The sequence below is a fragment of the Tachypleus tridentatus genome, chromosome 1 (genome assembly GCF_004210375.1).
Source record: "Tachypleus tridentatus isolate NWPU-2018 chromosome 1, ASM421037v1, whole genome shotgun sequence".
Taxonomy (NCBI): domain Eukaryota; kingdom Metazoa; phylum Arthropoda; class Merostomata; order Xiphosura; family Limulidae; genus Tachypleus; species Tachypleus tridentatus.
In genome coordinates, this window is record NC_134825.1 from 7,679,645 (window position 1) to 7,697,382 (window position 17,738).

Genomic DNA, 17,738 nt, shown 5'->3' on the forward strand with positions numbered 1-17,738 from the left:
TTCTATAGATGTTAATTTCAAATTTAAAAGCCACAGAAATGTTTAAAAATGTTGTTGGGGAAGGAAAGTAAGTAGTCAATGTTTTGTTCAAACAATCTTTGTGAAGATTCAACATACAAATATCTTACCATCTTCACTTGGAGGAGTTTCATCTTCAGAACTACCCATGGCATCAAGACTGTCTGGGAACTGATCTAGTGAAGATTCTACCATATCACTAAAACAGGAAAATGACACAATTGTACATACCTTTCTCATAAAGCAATTACTTTACATGTTTGGAACATTTTGGTGAAGATTATTTTTTAATATGCTTGTTAAATGTAGCAATTTTTAATATATAACAGGCCTAAAATTATTTATATCATACATACAAAAAAACATGTTACTAGCAACTTATTTTCTAATAACAGACACAGGGATTTGAAAGAGTCTCATTTCTTGTTGTTTCTTGCTAAAGCATACGTGTTACAGTTTTTAATATATTTAAAGATCCTAGATAAAATATGTGTAAGCAATAATAACTTACCACTAAATTTAAAACAATGCAGTTATTTTAACAGAAAAATAATCATTAACTAAGATAAATTAAGGTTAACAAAAATTAACAATAAAATTGATATCTTCAAAAATGTAAAAACTTCTTGGTTTATATTTTCTCTTATTTCAAGTTTTCAGAAAATCTGTCTGATATCATTTACAAAGCACAATCCTAAGTATTTTATAAGCATGTAACAATAGAAACTTAACAGCTACAATTTCAAACAAACATAGCATGTAATTCAGCAATAAAATTATTTTCAAATTGATTCTAAATAATAGAAAATAATTCTGAAATTAATTACTGAATTTATGGGCAAGACAGAAAAGTTTCTATGGAATATCTTATTGTGCATGCTAGACTATACACTTACAGAACGATTTTCTTAAAATCAGTTTAAAAGTGCAAAAAAGTGTAATACTTTATATTCGTTGTAATAACATGGAACAAATGTTATGCATCAGTGAAATAATAAATAAATAAAACATAAGTATGCTGTTCAGATAAATAATCTTGTGTTATTAATTCTTACTTAAAAATTATAAGAATTATGATTTAGTTGTTTAATGTGATTCACATCCCAATATGTTTATGAAAAATGATGATGATATAATGATATATTATAAACAGACAAACACAGGTGGTTAGATCACAACTTTGCTTTATCTCAGTTGGCCTGTTGAGTCCTGGGATTGGGCAAAAGAACTTGTCAGTATCTGATATAGTAGAGGTATTATGGTCAATATAGCATATTTTCCTTTGTTCTCACTCATGAGTTTTTAGAATAAATTAAATGTTTTGTTTTACTTTGCTCATGGTATTGAACAATGACAAAAGGGTAAATATTATCCTGATATGCAGGTAACAAATAATAGATTATTTGACCCTTAGAAAGGTTGAATAATTCAGTTTGTTGATGTTTGCTTGTTTGGTTTAAATCAACATGGTTGAATATCTGAGAAACTGGACACTGCAACTAGACCAACAATGTAATCACAAGTACTCTTGAAATCAAGAGGTCAAACTAAAAGGTTAGGAATGCAGATGATTTTAATTCCATAGAACCATGTGGTTACTAAAAGAGGTGAGGTGACACTTCTACAAAATGGAAGTCCTGTATCAATTACATAATAATTACCCCAACACTCAAATTCTGTAATTGGTTGAAGTTGAAATTTGGTAATTAATTAGTAAATAGAAGTTGTACAATAAAGAAGATTTATTTCACCTAAATTGTTTAGTCATCCAATAATGGTAGTTTTGCTGGATGACTAAACAATTTAAGTTTGGGTGGGGTGGATATGCTTAGAACCCCCCCCCCCATACAAAAATACTTCAAAATACAATATAGTAATGTAGTCAAATATAATAACTGAAAACTATGTATGTGTAATATAATTAGATATATAAAAATATGTATGTGATGTATGTACAGCATACTTCAGAAGAAATTAGTCTTTACTCTCTTCTTTCTTTCCCTCCCCCCCCTCTACTTCATCCATGGTTCCAACTGGTTTCATATAAACCTGCATTGAATGATGAGTCATGAGGAAGAGGGTTCTTCAGAAGGTTGCGATGCGATGTGAGGTCCCCAGTTCAAAGTGTTGGGTACTTTTTTCTTTTATGATATTGTTCATGGTAATGTAACTGTTACTGTGCAAGGTAACCTGCTCATACTGAAAAATCAACTGTGTGGTTTCAACATAATGAATGTCACACATATAGCTGAGTGACTACTTAGTAATGTCTGTTGCATCACTGACACATTCCTCAGATCTGAATCTGTAAAAGTTTAGACAAACACCATGGTGTCAATTATACATCACTGCAAAATGTAAGGTGGTAGCAACCAAACATTTCAAACTGTGTATGGAGAGTAACTTTACAATTTCAGTTTTATGTGTCAGAAGTAAGTCATTGTTGATAATGATACAGAATTTGTAACCATACTGTAAAACTAATTAATTGACCATTATTAAGAATATAATTTTTTTTGTATAAAATGTAAAGAAGATAAAAATAATTTTATATGACCTAGTAAAGCATCAAAATTTAATTAAGCTATGGACACAATGGTAGAGGAAGAGAAACAGAGTTTTTATCGTTAAGACCTCAACAAACCCTTACATTTCCTCTGGTACATTGTGACTGATATACTTCTCATAAGCTACTCCACCATCAGCAGGAAATATCTCTTCTTGGTAAATAATCATTTTCTTGATGAGTTCATTCAACAAACTTTGACACTGAACATGGTTCTTGCCTTCTGGAATAGGTAGTAACGATGGACCGAAACAGGTGGCCAGGTTATATGGATCCATCATATTCTTATCACTGAATTCAGAAACACTAACAAAACCAGATAAACAACAAAATTGACAATGAAGCAATTTACTTAAGTTTGATACGCTCACAAAATATAACAATTCAATAAGCATGTATTATGTATACTCATGTTTATTATACTAGCAACACCAGAGAATACAACACAATTTGCTAATTAATAGAAAATAGAATCCTAAATTAATAACAAAATTAAGTACTGATATGCACAATCACTATACTCAAGTTTTAATACGTTAACAAAATTAGTAAATATACTATTTGATATACAGTCATTAAAGAGGTTATATTAAAATAATTTTGTATCTGTCCCATCATAATTGTCCATATGTCTGTTCATGTTTTATTTGATAACTGATTCATCTTGACAATAGCCTTGAAGCAGTTTCCGCTGCAAAAAGCATTGTTATAAGGTTACCATGTCAATAACACACCATTCCCCTCTACAGAATTAAGATAATTCATCTAATGTGTGAGGATGGTTGTTTTCCAGATCCCATTTCAACATCTTTATATGGATTGCATGAATATTCATTTCATTCTTAAGCTGCTTGAGATACGTGATGGTTTAATAAATTTATCATGAAAGCAAATTACATACACATGACATGTCTTGCTCTTTTAAACAGAGACTTTTGGGCTTTTGCTACTGACCTTCTAACTTATGACAAGACAGCACAGTTTACTTATTATGGTTGGAATATGGCTGATGAAGATTTGCCAATGAGTTTATCATTTATCTGCCACTTCTAGTGATCGTGAAGTTAACTTTCCTAATCTTTAAATGCAGTTAATTTTACTTCCTTACATCATTTCTGAAGGCAATAGCTCTTCCATCTAGATATTATGCCATTTTTTGGTTTACTTTGTTAAGAGAAATGTATTAGTTATTCAGACTTTAAAACTGTCTCTGTTAATTCACATGCAACAAGTTACTGCATTTTTCCAGATCAATTAAACCTTTTTCGACAGGCTCAGTATACATGAGTTGTTTACATATTTGCACACGTTAAGTATTTGACCTATAACTTTGATATAGCATGTGCATCTTAACAAAACTAGGTGGATTTTTAGTAAAGATTAAAAGTATTTTGTACACAAAAAAATCAGATTTTTAATCAAATAATTTTACTATAGTCTTGTGTGTTAAAACATCAAGTTTGTTTCATTACTAGTCTGAGTGCAAAGTTATTTCATGTTATAATTAAAAAAACTATTCTTTGTCACAAAAACCTCTAATATTATTTGTGTATTCTCTAAAACATCCTAAATACAATTCAAAAACTTGTTTTCAGTAAGACTTTATATTTTGTATTTTCTATACTCTGTGTGGAGTCTGTCACTTGACCATCATAAAAAAATTAGAAAATAAATACAAATTATGCTTTTTTCATGCTAGAAAGACTATATATTATAACATGAAAATACAGACGTTTAGTCTAAATACCTTAGGCCTCATAATGATATATATGAATATATATGTTTATTATTTTTTATTATATTGACTTTCCAGTCATGCCTAGCTCACATTACATAACTAACATTTAAGTAGTGCACGTGCACTCATTACATATTCAGTAATATAAAACTGATTTTTAATCTTCTCTGTTTTGGATGCATTCTAGTGGACTAGTATTTTGTAATGTACAGTTATGTTTCAATTATTATACATTATATATACAGATATATAGATTATTACTGTTTAGAAATAAATTATTAACACCATTTTTTTCAAAACATAGAACAATAAATCAAAAGTACAGCAACCTTTTACTCAGTTGTTGCTGGACATAGGTTGCTAAGGCTTTTAAAATTTTGAATGTGGAGAACATCAAACAAAATGTTTTTTTTAGGTTTAATATACATATAAAGAGAGTTGAATAACCAAAAAATCATAAATAACTATACTGATATCATAGAATTCCACTAGAATTTATTAAGCTCAGTAACTAAGATGTATTTAGATTTAAACAAATTTGAAATTTCAAGTAAACTAATAACACAACATACTGCCTTGAAATCTTGGATTGAAGGAATGTGGTTGCCTTTTCACAGATTGAAATGGCTGAGAAAGACCACTAAGAGGACATTATGAGCTATCGAATTGTCATTCACATATCATACATTGAAGTAAGTGTATATAGGGAACTGTTTTTAAAAACAGAAAGAGGTGAATATCGCCACTGTGTTTAATTCAGTACATAAGTAAAAAACAAAAATATGAGGTTCTTATTTTATATTCTAGCTTGATAATATTAGTAATTTGAGTTTCTAATTTGTACAAAACTATAATCTTTATATTTTCACATCACAAACATCTAATTTCAAATAGTGTGGCATTCAACATACCAAATGACTCACTAAAATCTATTAAGATGGTTTCTTTTAATATTTACTTTTAAATTAAGATATTAACTCATCTTTAATATTAAAATTTGAATAATAATTTGCAGTTTTATTTCAATCTTATAAAATAGTTTGCTCTATAAAATTCTGAATGTAAGTCAACAAGTAAGATGACTTGGCCTTTGACCCAATGTGAAAGTGATGTTTATTACTATTATTAAGCCTACTTCCAGACAATGCTTTTTGAAATTAAATATTTTAAAATATTACTAAACTCTAGCAGATATGTATACAAGAGAAAATACAGTGTGATAAACAATTACAGTAGTTGCATTTCAAAGTCTCCACCAATTTACTGGCACTCGTATAATATGTCAGATATTAAACAATTTAATTAAAATCTATTGTATAGCAATAATTCTCTTACAGTAACTAAAATAAGCATGTTCTTCAAAGGTATAGCTATAACTGTTTGCCTAATATATCTATTTTGGACTTACCTAAATCTCCTATGCTGGCCAAACCTTGTGAGATTCCATTGGAATTATGGCCAAACATACTGTTAACAGCAATGTTATCTAATATGAAGCAATGCATTCTAATCTTTATAAGCAGATACATAGGAAGAGTGTATTAATGAGCTATACTAATTTAAAAATTGTTTATTAGTTTAACTTTCAGTATATATCTTGTTCTGATAGGAATTTAATATTGAGAAAGAAAGTTAGTTTTCATTTTAATAACATTACTGAAATGTGAAGTTTTTATTTTCTTGAAACAATTGTCTAATATACAAAGATAAACGCTGTGATACCTTTCTAATCTTATCATAATGTAAAGGACTTCAGAAACTTACTGGTTTAAGAAGGCAAACAGATATTGAAGAACAACAGCCACCGATTTTGGGAGACTAGCGATTACATTTTGAACTTTGCTGATGAACTGGTATTTAATTTCAATGCCTAAAATGACATGTTAGATACGAGTTAGCTTTATAGTTTCAGCAGCTTGTAAACTGATTTTAATTAGGTGTAAAATATATTTATTGTTTTTAATATTCATCATTTGAATGAAATTCAAAATATCATTTCTCTATCAAACTTTCTCACTTATAAATTATAGACATTAATTCTGAGTTGTCTTTGTTCACTAAATAAAATACTGCATATATTATCATTTCTTCTTTTGAAAATATATAAAAATATAAGATGATGGTACATATGTCTTGACAGTTATTAAGAAAAGCTAAAACTATTGTATAATTATGAAAGAACCTAATATATTCTTATATCAGCTCATGTGTAATCCATATGTAAGTTATATAGACAAGAGAGTAAATATACATCTATGTATTCCAAATATGTAATATACTTAAACCTCATAACTTAATCTTTACATTCCAAGAACAAGTATAACACATTCTGAAAATGAATGATACAATGAATTATATAGTTTTAAATCAAGGAAAGGTGGAAAATGTTTTTATAAACTTCCTTCAACAACTTAAACTAATTTCATGTTCTAAAATAAGGAAAATGATTAAAGCAACAGAAGTTGTGTAATAAATATTTGTTATCTTATTCTTCTTAGTAATAGTGGCTGGAGTAAATCAGAATATTTAAGCTTATTCAGTTATTGGTAAGACTTAGAAAATAATAATCTAAAGAATAGTTATTTTTCAATTTTCATTTTAAAGGTAAACTTAATTACTTTAGCGAGAAGATAAGGTAGCAAAGAAATAGTGAAACTTACTTAACTCTGGTGTGTTGTCAATATGCCACTTGTATTTAGTGTTGCTTATTTATTTCCAGCCTATAATGATTAGTAACAATGTCAGTGTTAAATGTTCATAATGTGTTAGTTGTGATAGATACAAGAGGTAGGTTCTATTTGAGAATTTGAGGCTGACATGCATGTTTAAAGAAGCTACAAGTGAAGTTGTACAGTTTGAATGTAGGGTTTGAAGGTTGGAAGAGAAATTGAAAGCTGTTCTAAATAGGGTAAAGTCTGGGGATAAAATGAAGGGTAACTCCAAGAAATGGCATTGAGATTTAAAGAGAAAATTAGGCTTTCACATGCAAAGGATAGAGTAGTTAATAATGACTTTCATAAAGATAAAAACACTACCAATACTTATAGAGCTAGAAGTAGTGGATTTAATTATGAGTAGTTTCTGCTAATTAACATATTTGATTAGCTCATGAATGTAAATGTAAAGAGAGAAGAATAACACTAGAGACAGAAAGGATGAGAATTGTTATTGTTATATGATTTATATTCTTTTGTATGACATCTGAACAGGATATTCTGTGGGTTAAATAGGAAGAAAAGAATTAGGTTATGCTATTCGTGGATGGGGTGTAGGATATAAGCAACAAGGCAAGAGATCTAGTATAGAATGATGATAGAGATGTAATTTTTGTAAGATACACAGAGGCTACTTAAGTAGGGAAGCGTATATCAAAGAAACTTATTGTTAAGTACAAGACATTGAGAGAGAAGGACAATAATAATTTAATTCTAACAAAACTGCAGAGATGACATTATAACTAACTTAATGCTAGGGTTAGATTAATATAAAAGGAAGAGAAAGTTTACTGGTTGGAATTGTGGGCCAAGTTTGGTGCAGAAAGGAAATGTTTTTGCAATCAATAATTTACACTAAATAGAGGAGGGGATGGATTATTCATTATAAATATTAACTCAACTGTAAATATGGGTGTCTGCAGGAAGGAACAAGAGGGAGCATTTAATACCTTATATTTCACAAAACATTGCACATATTATACGATGTAAACTTAACACTGTAGTTAAAACTAAGCATTTTTAGTAATTATGATTAAAACTGTAAATTTCGGCTTGTATTTAAGCCAAACACATAACATATTCTCTTAGTTTGTTGACTTACACTGTAAAAGCTAATCCTCTACATACATGTTTTGCCCCTTCACCTGAAAACATTTCTGTAGGTGCCCTTAACAAAGAACTACTTTAAATTAAGATCAGACAGTGGAGAGGGACAGAATAATGAAGAAATATCATCGAGAATAGGGTGAGAACTTATGTAATGCAATTCCATGGCAAGTATAGAGCTAGTTGAGTCAGTATAAACAGTACAGTTTGTGTACTGCACAGCTTCTAAGTGATTCAGGGCAGGAGAAATGTAATACAGTTTGGCAGTGAACACAGAAACTGGGGATTCTGCATGCAACCACAGAACCATAACAAACCATGACAGATCCCACAGAGTCACCTGATTTCGAACCATCTGTATAAATGGGAATGGAAGGATGGTTCAAAAGATGTTTGGCAAATAGAAGATGGTACTTCCTATTGGGAGTATCTGCCTTCTTCTGATGACTTAAAGAAAGGTCACATCTGTGGATGGTAATAAGCCATGGTAGGATGGGCTGACCAGTGGAAACAGCAATGCTATCCACGGACAGACCCAATTCATCCAACTACACCTGGATATAAAGGCTAAAAGGAAAATTTGCAGACTGTCTATTCTCAAAACGTATGGCCCACCGAGGAAGGGAAGGACAACCCCAGGTGGGTTGGTGTGGTAAGAATTGAGGTTATGAAGTATATAGTAAAGACAGTTGAGGTGCAGAGGAGGTTCAAGAAACTCAGTGTACAAACTCTAGAATGGAGAAGTGTCCCTGGTGTAGAGCTGAAGTACCTCATGGTGAACACGGTCCAACACCTTCAAGGTTGAGGTCCTGACAGAGACTCATAGTCTAGTTTTGATCGAATAAGGGCACAACAGGCCTTTAGCATAGAACATCAATCAGCTCCCCAAAAGGTGACAGACAGGACATGGAAGATGTTTAATGCTTTTCTACACTTGACACGTAGCTGCTTGATTTGTGGATTGAAAACTTACAGTAAAATATAAGTCCCAAGAATTTTGTCTCGATGACTACAGGAAGCACAACTTCTCCAAGACTGAGCTCGGGATTGAGGTGAATACCTTGTTGGCAGCAGAAGTGCATGCAAACAGGTTTATAACGAGAAAGGGTGAACCTATTTGCTGTGGTCCACTTCAGTAAAGGATTGAGGCCAATCTGTAGCTGCCACTCAATAAACCTCATGCTCTGTCATGAGATGGGGAAGTTATTGACATAGAGTCCATTTGGAATTGTAGAGGGGACTTGTCAGGTAATGTCATTAATCTTCATAATAAAAAGGTGTGACACTCAAGACACAGCCCTGAGAGGCTCCAAGTTCCTGATGTAAAGAACAGGAAACTGTTGAACCAACATAAACTTGTAATTGCCAGTCCATTAAAAATTATTCAATAAAAATGGGTAAATGATTACACAATCCATATGAGTAGAGATCTTGCAGGATGCCATACCTCCATGTAGCATCATAAGTTTTCTCAAGGTAAAAAAATACAGAAACAAGACGTTGTTACTTGAGAATGGCTACATAATTAATGTTTCAACTTGAATCAGGTGATCCATGGTGGAGTGCTGTTGTTGGAACTCACACTGGGTGGACAAGAAGAGATGTATGATTTGAGGAACCAAACAAGATGAGCATTAATCATTTTTTTCAAGATCTTACAGAGACAGCTGGAAATGGTTGTAGAAGAAATGCTAGTTATGAACTTAATCCAAGATTCCTTCTGACTTTGACATCTTACCCACCAAGCATGTGCATGGAAAACAGTGCAGTTTGAAAGTGTGGGATACCTATGAAAGGTATCCCAGACCCATTTTTTTAGCCTTCCATGCCATGTGGCAGGCAGGATTCCACTATGGACGAGAATACCATGGAAAATGGTTTTAGGAATGGATTGAGTGCTTGGATAATACAGTCATTTACTGCTGCCATGCAGTTGTCTATTGATGACAGAATTAAATTATGAGAGAGTAATGAAAGATGACCAGTTGGCCTGGTCAAGCTTCCTCCTCGAGAGATGGTTCAAGCAGCATCAACCATGGTCAGTATCTCTCAAAATGATAGGAAAATGGTGACTGCCCCATGGATCACTGTCAACCCTCCAAGAAAAGTGAGAAAAAGTGAAGGGGAGCAGACAGAGAGATCAATAACAGTAAGAGACTGACTAGGTACATGAAAATAAGTATAAGAACCAGTATTGAAAAGAGAAAGGTTGTGATCAGAGAGCATACACTCTACAAAGTGACCCCTCCTATCAATATCAGCACTTCCCCAGAGGGGATGATGTCCATTAAAGTTCCCCAGGATTAAAAAGGGAGACTGCAACTGTTCAATGAGAGCATTAAGGTCTGATTGATCATAGGTCTCTTTAGGAGACAGACAGTGATGGTATGACCCAAAGGAACACAGATGGCTACAGCCTCCAAGGGTGTATAAAGTGGAAAAGATAGAGCAGGCATGTGCTGGTCAACCAGCAGTGTCACACCTCTGCACTTGTCCATCACAAAACTTGTCATTGCAGTATAAACAAAACTGCCAAAAGGTGACTATATCAGCAGGTTCCTAAAATGTTTCCTGCAAGGAAAGATGTACAAGATGATAAGAATCAACAAGCACCTTGATCTCATCTGAATTTGAACAGAAACATTGACAGTTCCATTGTAGCAATGTGGCCATTTTCATTTATGTGGAAGAGAATTGGGCAGAGAGCTCTTTTGTTTTTGACCACATATTTTCTCTTTATTCGTGTTGGTAGAAAGGGGTCTACTGACTTTTATGGATCCTGCTCTGGGTGAAATGGGTAGGTTTCTGTCAGTAGATGAATATTAAATGACTGAGGGTATGAATTACTAATCATTCTGCATCTCACGACCAAAGAAGAAGAAGGACCTGATGAAATGCTAGAAGCTGGAGTCAAATGAAGTGAATCTGGGGTGCCACAGATAGGAGTGGTGGGGATAGAGATAGGTGTTTATATTGGCTTGTCAACTCTCTTAACCGCACAGGGCAAATAATTCTTCATGTGGTTTGAAAATGGCTCTGTCAGAGACACAGAGAGATCCGTCGGCACTCTCACTGTAGCAGTGAAATAGAATGTAGCACATACATCTGAGATGGAGTGGTGGACAGTAACTTTCAAATCTTGGGATAAAAATTTTTTTGAACCGTTTTCAAACATTGTATCTTTTTTTTTCCTGCACTCACTTAGGGCATGAATGAAAGTAAGATGAGTAAGATTCACTACAGTTAACACAATGAGGGTCCATCTCATACTCATAGGAATCATGTGGTCCTTGTCACTGCAACAAGCAAAAGTCAAAGAACCACAATATTATGTCTTTGAAACCTGCTGACACTGGAAACATCTGAGAGGGTTCAGAATATATGACCATATGTTGCAATTTAGACAACCTGCCTTTATGGTGATGCAAACATCAAAAGTAGGACACTGGTCAGCATCATAACTCCATCTTTCTGAGTGGAGGTAAGCCTCACTATAGAAACTTCTTGGGTGGAGAAACCAGCAAGGGTCTCTGACTCAAGGATGTTCTTCAAATCCCTCTCAACAATAACTCCTTGTGATAAATTTAAAGTAGCATGGGAAGTAACCTCAATGAGTATATCCCCAATGGCCTTCAAATTCAAGAGGAGTTTACTCTGTTTTGGAGTTGAAATTTCCACCAAGATGTCCTCAGAACATTTGACTGACATGGGAGAGCCAGCAAGCCCCTCTAGTCCCCTCTGAATAAAAAAAGAGAAACATTTGCCCTAATAAAGAATGTAATATCAGAAAATGAGATAAAGGTGTTGAAGAAGTTTAAGAATGCTATTCAGAATCTTTGAGATGTGGTCGTTTTCCTATGATTTGTTTTTTCACTATTTTATTTTTATTTAGGGTATCCAGAATAAAGAAAGAATACTTCGGTGCTCACTGACCCCATCCACCATGGAGTCATATAAGGAGACACACTACAATGCCAAACAAGAACACTGCAGCAATGCCAGGGTTTTATGAGCACTATACCCAAATGCCTACTTCAGACACAATGTCAACAACACCTGTTGAGAATGTCCAACACTGATACTCAGTTGAGCCTATCCCAAGTGGACCAGCCAACTGATCCAAGGGGGGCCACCCAAAGGCAGCCTGTATACAGAAATTCAAGACCAAAGTGGTGAGTTAGGGTTGGACCAATCAACTACCAGGATCTCCTCCTCCTCTTCAGGGATCACTACATATGGCAAACAAGTGGGTGGATGTTCAAATCCCAGAGGAAGTAAACTGAAAGTACAGAACCTTCTCTGGGAGGTTACCTCACCATGTACAGGAATTGACACTAAGGGGAGAAAACTGGGAAGTTTTAAAAAAATGGTAAAGTTTCAGGTCAAATAATATTTACCAAAATATCCTGAAAACAGTCAAGGACTGGATATGCAAGCATCTTTCTGCTATTTTGACTAAGCTCTTGTATACTGGGAAATTGTTAGAAGCCTAGAATTTGGCTAATAATTATTTCCTTTCAAGCCCTATTAGTCTTGCATATATAGTAGGAAAAGTTTTTTCAGAGTCTGATAAAAATTGTTTTTCAAAGTCATTAAACAAAGTTTAAAATTTTGTTAGCTTAAAAACTTTTAGTAGGGGTAAATTTTGCTTACTTATTGTTTGACATTCTTTGAAGAAGTTATTGCTCATGTAGAATAGGATACTGGTGTGGAAGATAAGTTAGAAAATTGGATAGAAGAGTAGTTAGATGGAAGAAGCAGAAGGTTATTATAAATGGAATTCAGTCAAATTGGATTAATGTTATAAGTGCAGTACCATGAGGCTCAGTCAAATTGGATTAATGTTACAAGTGCGATACCACAGGGCTCAGTCTTAGAACCTTTGCTCTTTATGAGTTGGATTAATGACATGAATGAAGGAATGGTCAACAGATTATTCAAACTTGTTGATGATATTAAAGTTTTGTTGGCTGTAGGAGGATGTTGCTGCTTTATAAACATATTTGGTGAGTTGGGCAAATAAATGGCAGAGGCCTTTTAATTATAACAAATGCAGATAATGCATCTGGGATATCACAATTTGAGTTATGAGTATTGTCTTGATGGAAACAACCTCAATGATGTTAAGGAAGAAACAAATCTGGGCATTCTGGTTCATCAGTCTCTTAGGTCATCTAACCAAAGTACTGTTGCTCGTAGCAAAACAAATAGAGTTGTAGATTATAATTTCAGGAATATTGAATATATGTCTTAAGAGATTATAATGTCATTGTATATATCATTTGTAAGGCCACATTTGGAATACTGTATTCAGTTTTGCACTGCTTTCATAACAACGAACACTGTTGGAAAAGATTCAGAGGATGAATGCTAGAATGATACCTGGAATAAAAAGTTGTCATACAAGGGCAGATTAAGATCTCTGGACTGTTTTTTTTTGCAGAAAGAAGGAATCTGGTTTACATATTTAAGATTATTAAAGGAAGTTATTGTGTGGATGCATCATATTTTTTCATATGTAATGGTGAGATTTGTTAGACTAGAAGACACAGATAAAACGTTTTGTTGGGTAAGAGTTATTTTCATTTGAGACAGCTTTATTTTTCTAACAGGATGGCCAACTTTTGGAATGTTGCCTTCAAATGTGGTAATGGTTTAAAACAGTCTAAGGGAAAGCTTCATAAATATTTGAATGATAAAAATTGGCTGTGAGTTTTTAATGTTTAGTTTAATTTAGTTGAAAGGACAGCCTAGATGGAATAAAAGGCCCCTTGTTGTCCTAATGTTATTATGATATTCATATCTTTATATCAAAATTACATTTCATTTTTTTCATAGTTATGAGTAATTCTACAAAATCATCTATTTGCACATAGCTTTTCTAATTATGAAGTATAGATAACTGAGAAGGAAAAGAGTTAATCAACAGTATCCACTTCTGACTGTCAGGTTACGCTAACCTGAATATCACTCTTATTGCACAGCTACAGCCCAAGAGTGTGAAGCACATTTTTGCCGTAACTGATCATAAACCCAATGTGAATTCTTGTGTTTATGGTACAGACATGCTAACCACTAAACCATGCTATTAAACTGACAAACCTTTTTGAAATTCAACACTAACAACATTTTATTTTCACATATGAAAATAAATGAGCCAAATACACTTCAACTTACGACTTATTTCTATCAGTTGATCAAAGAAGAAGATTGGAAACAAAGGTTCTCGTAACTCTCGCAGATATAACTTCAAGAGTCCTGCTACTGTATTGATGTCTCTAGTGTCTGTCACATCTGTTAGTGGATCTTCTCCTGTGTCAAAGCATTTATTGTACATATATAAGTCATTTCTTATGTATATTTTACCTTCTAACATATATTTGTTTTTTACTAAACAAATATTTTGTATCTATACTTTCACTTAGCATCATACTGCTGCATAAATTATTTGTTCTAAAATATTTTACCTCTTTCAAATGCTTCTTTCAAATGGTTGATCTCAACCTGGGAACCAGACACTCTAAATATTCCTTGGTGTTGTAAGCCTGAAAATGTAAAATAAACTACAAAGACCAATAGTAGCAAGCACATGCAGTATGTCTCCCTCAATTACCCTTATTTGATAAGATCATTATAATAAAGTAGATTTCAAGAAAAAATGGCATTAAAGGCAGTGAGGAATGATACATGAATTACAACATGTATATAATTCAGATGAATTAATGCCTAACACAGTGTTAACTTGAGACTTCTTTGTGAGAAAGATGTATTAAAGCAAACTAAACTGTGATCTTCTAAGACATAGGGCAATCACTTTTATACAAATAGATTTATTGACATTTACAAATTTTCAAAGGAAGTGTTCAGGGTCTACCTTAAGATCCTGGAAGAATTTTATACGTTTTCTTGGTTTTCCCAAGAGTAATTTTCATGGTTTTGGTGCATTTGTACTGGAGCAGATTATTTGTTTATCCACCACCAACTCCTAAGCTACTCTTTTACTAATGAATAACTGAATTAACTGTCACATTATAACATTCCCACAGATGAAAGGGCAAGTATGTTTCGTATGATGGGGATTCAAACCCGAGACCCTCAGAGTGTGAGTTGAGCAGTCTAACCATCTGACCATGTTGGACCAGGGCACACTGAAAGTGGGAGAAAGACCCCCCTCCTACTTCTTATGATACTGTAATGGAAACCTCTTGCAATGTTTACAAATGCAGTTCCTTATTGCATACATTTAATTTTTTTTTAACTTTGATCCATTTCAAATCAAAAGAAAAGCATAAGTCCCAACTTTTTAATCTGTGGATACTGTTGTAAGGTAACTTTATGTCAAGTCTCATTTGGATTTATTAAAATTTGGGTTTTGTTATGCTTGACATTTGACCCCCAAAAATCAGAATGAGAACTCCCAATTATAATTTTTAAAAAGACCACCAGGGCACATTGCTACCCTAGTTTTAAGACAATTAGCCCAGAAGTAAAATAATTTTTGAAAATAAATAAAAACTATTTTGTAAATACAAATATAGCTTGAACCCTATAATAATGATAGGAAGAATAAATGTTGAAGGTTTATGTCTAAATGCTTGGATTCATGGAGGGCAGGTTAGATGCAACTCTCATACAATCATTTAAATTGCATTTAGAGTAACTATATGGTTGATAATTAAGAAAAAAACTTTCATATGTTACCAGAGACGTACATAAGAATATCTCAGAGCTCTTGGATGTACTCTAGTCACATGGATCAGTACTTTGTTAACTACAGTGTTAAAGATTAAGTCAAATGTAACACAATCTCATGTAGCAACGAACAAAAAATAATATCTGTCTTATCATACTTGAAAGATGATTACACAACATTGATGAAACAAAATTATTTAATTAAAAAATTACTATCTAATCTTGTAAATTAAATGTTATTAGAAGTGATGAAACTACAGTTTCTGTAATGTTTTAACAAGAAACTTACCATACAAATTGATGAACCTGATGCAACTACAAACAATAAGAGGTACTTCTTGGTTCATAGCCTGTTACAGATATAAAATAATAAGTTTATTGTCTATATACAGAGATGTTAATGCGACTTTTATTCCGACACAATGCACTTCCATACAAATTCATAATAAATTAAAGCATCAATTTAACCATTTAATTACATTGAGAGTATAGACGAGAAAAAAAAAAAAAACAGGTGAATTAATAAAAAATCTGGTTTAAGTTGACCATTTTAAGATGTTTTGGACTCTTTTATCTGAGGTATTAAGATAATTATTCATTCAATAAATATACAAAAACTTATAATACAAAATGTTTGGAACTTGGTTCACACCTTTCTAAACTAGATAAAAATACTGAATATATTTCAAACACAAACATGTTTAAAAATATTATTAAACAACCCTTACATATAAGTACTCTTCCAAACTTCCACCAAACAGCTTTGGTTGCCTTATAATTGGTGTTTGACCAATTCGTTTCTTCCTTGGTTGGCATGGCAACATGTGTGTTTGCAATGGATTAGCAGATGCTCTGATACCATTTACTGGTTCATACATTATTGCCTGATGCATAAGGTCAGCTTTAGCTTGTAGTCGAGCTATCAAGTTGCTGTTTAGGGTGTACTTTTGAAATTTCTAAGAAAGAAATTTTTCAAGTTCAGACAAATGGAAAATGAAAGCTACATTGTGTGTTGCAGAAAGCCTATCACTGACTTGTTGTAGTGATTTAACATTGTAAAGCAGGTCATTATTTTCTAGCTAAAGACTAAAATAATCCCAAAACAAAAAACAATGTACAAAATGCCACTGCTTTCAATATATTTTATGTAACAAACTGTGTCACAACAAATTATTTATTAATATTTATACTTTCAAGGCCTTTAAAGGAATTAATACTGTTTGTATGTTCTAATACATAAATCTGTTTACTATGTTTGAAAAGAAATTATTCATGTTTACAAGTTCTTGCTTTCAGTAAAATGTACTTACACTGAGGTAAAATTCTTCAATTTCCTGTTTATCAGCTCGAAGTTTCAGATACATTGTTTCAGGCTCCTTTAAATTACTCCTGGTACTATTTTCTTCAGCAAATAAATCAGAGCAGTCATAATTTTTTTTACTCATAATTTCCAGCAGGGAACATTCTGCTGTCTGAAGGGTTTTCCAAAGCTAAGTACAGCAAATGTTTCAGAGTTGATATTTTGGGAAATTTATAATGTTTTGGTGTAAATATAGCTTTCTTTGAACAAAGTAAGATTATTATACATTAAAATAAACTATTTAAAAACTTTCATAATGTTGTCTGCAAAATTCAATTCAAAGAAACTGTTATAATGAATATTTTAAAGAATAGTTTATATAATGTATACCTCTTCACTTTCTACTTTAAGAGCAGTCAGTTGTTTGTGTAGCTGCTCATGTTGCTGTTCTAATTCTTCTTTTATACCTTTATCCAAACACAGATTCGGTACCTGAAATAAAACTTTATAAACATCTTCACAATTTTTACAAAGCTACTAATAAACACATCTTTTACTAATTTTTTTTTTCTTATATCAAAGCCACAACAGGCTATCTTCTGT

At 32.6% G+C, this 17,738-nt stretch overlaps 1 protein-coding gene across 3 annotated transcripts in view; it reads right to left on the reverse strand.

The window, feature by feature from the left end:
* The window catches only part of LOC143237760 (SLIT-ROBO Rho GTPase-activating protein 3-like), a 95,334-nt gene that overhangs the window by 6,215 nt on the left and 71,381 nt on the right, over positions 1 to 17,738 (reverse strand). For all 3 annotated transcript variants that reach the window (XM_076477518.1, XM_076477357.1, XM_076477430.1), the window contains exons 8-16: positions 17,526 to 17,627; positions 17,146 to 17,325; positions 16,564 to 16,791; positions 16,125 to 16,185; positions 14,611 to 14,688; positions 14,321 to 14,455; positions 6,087 to 6,192; positions 2,669 to 2,890; positions 129 to 217 (exon numbers count right to left, since the gene is read on the reverse strand). In XM_076477518.1, coding sequence (XP_076333633.1) covers positions 129 to 217; positions 2,669 to 2,890; positions 6,087 to 6,192; positions 14,321 to 14,455; positions 14,611 to 14,688; positions 16,125 to 16,185; positions 16,564 to 16,791; positions 17,146 to 17,325; positions 17,526 to 17,627 — 1,201 coding nt within the window. The remainder of the gene's footprint in view (positions 1 to 128; positions 218 to 2,668; positions 2,891 to 6,086; positions 6,193 to 14,320; positions 14,456 to 14,610; positions 14,689 to 16,124; positions 16,186 to 16,563; positions 16,792 to 17,145; positions 17,326 to 17,525; positions 17,628 to 17,738) is intronic.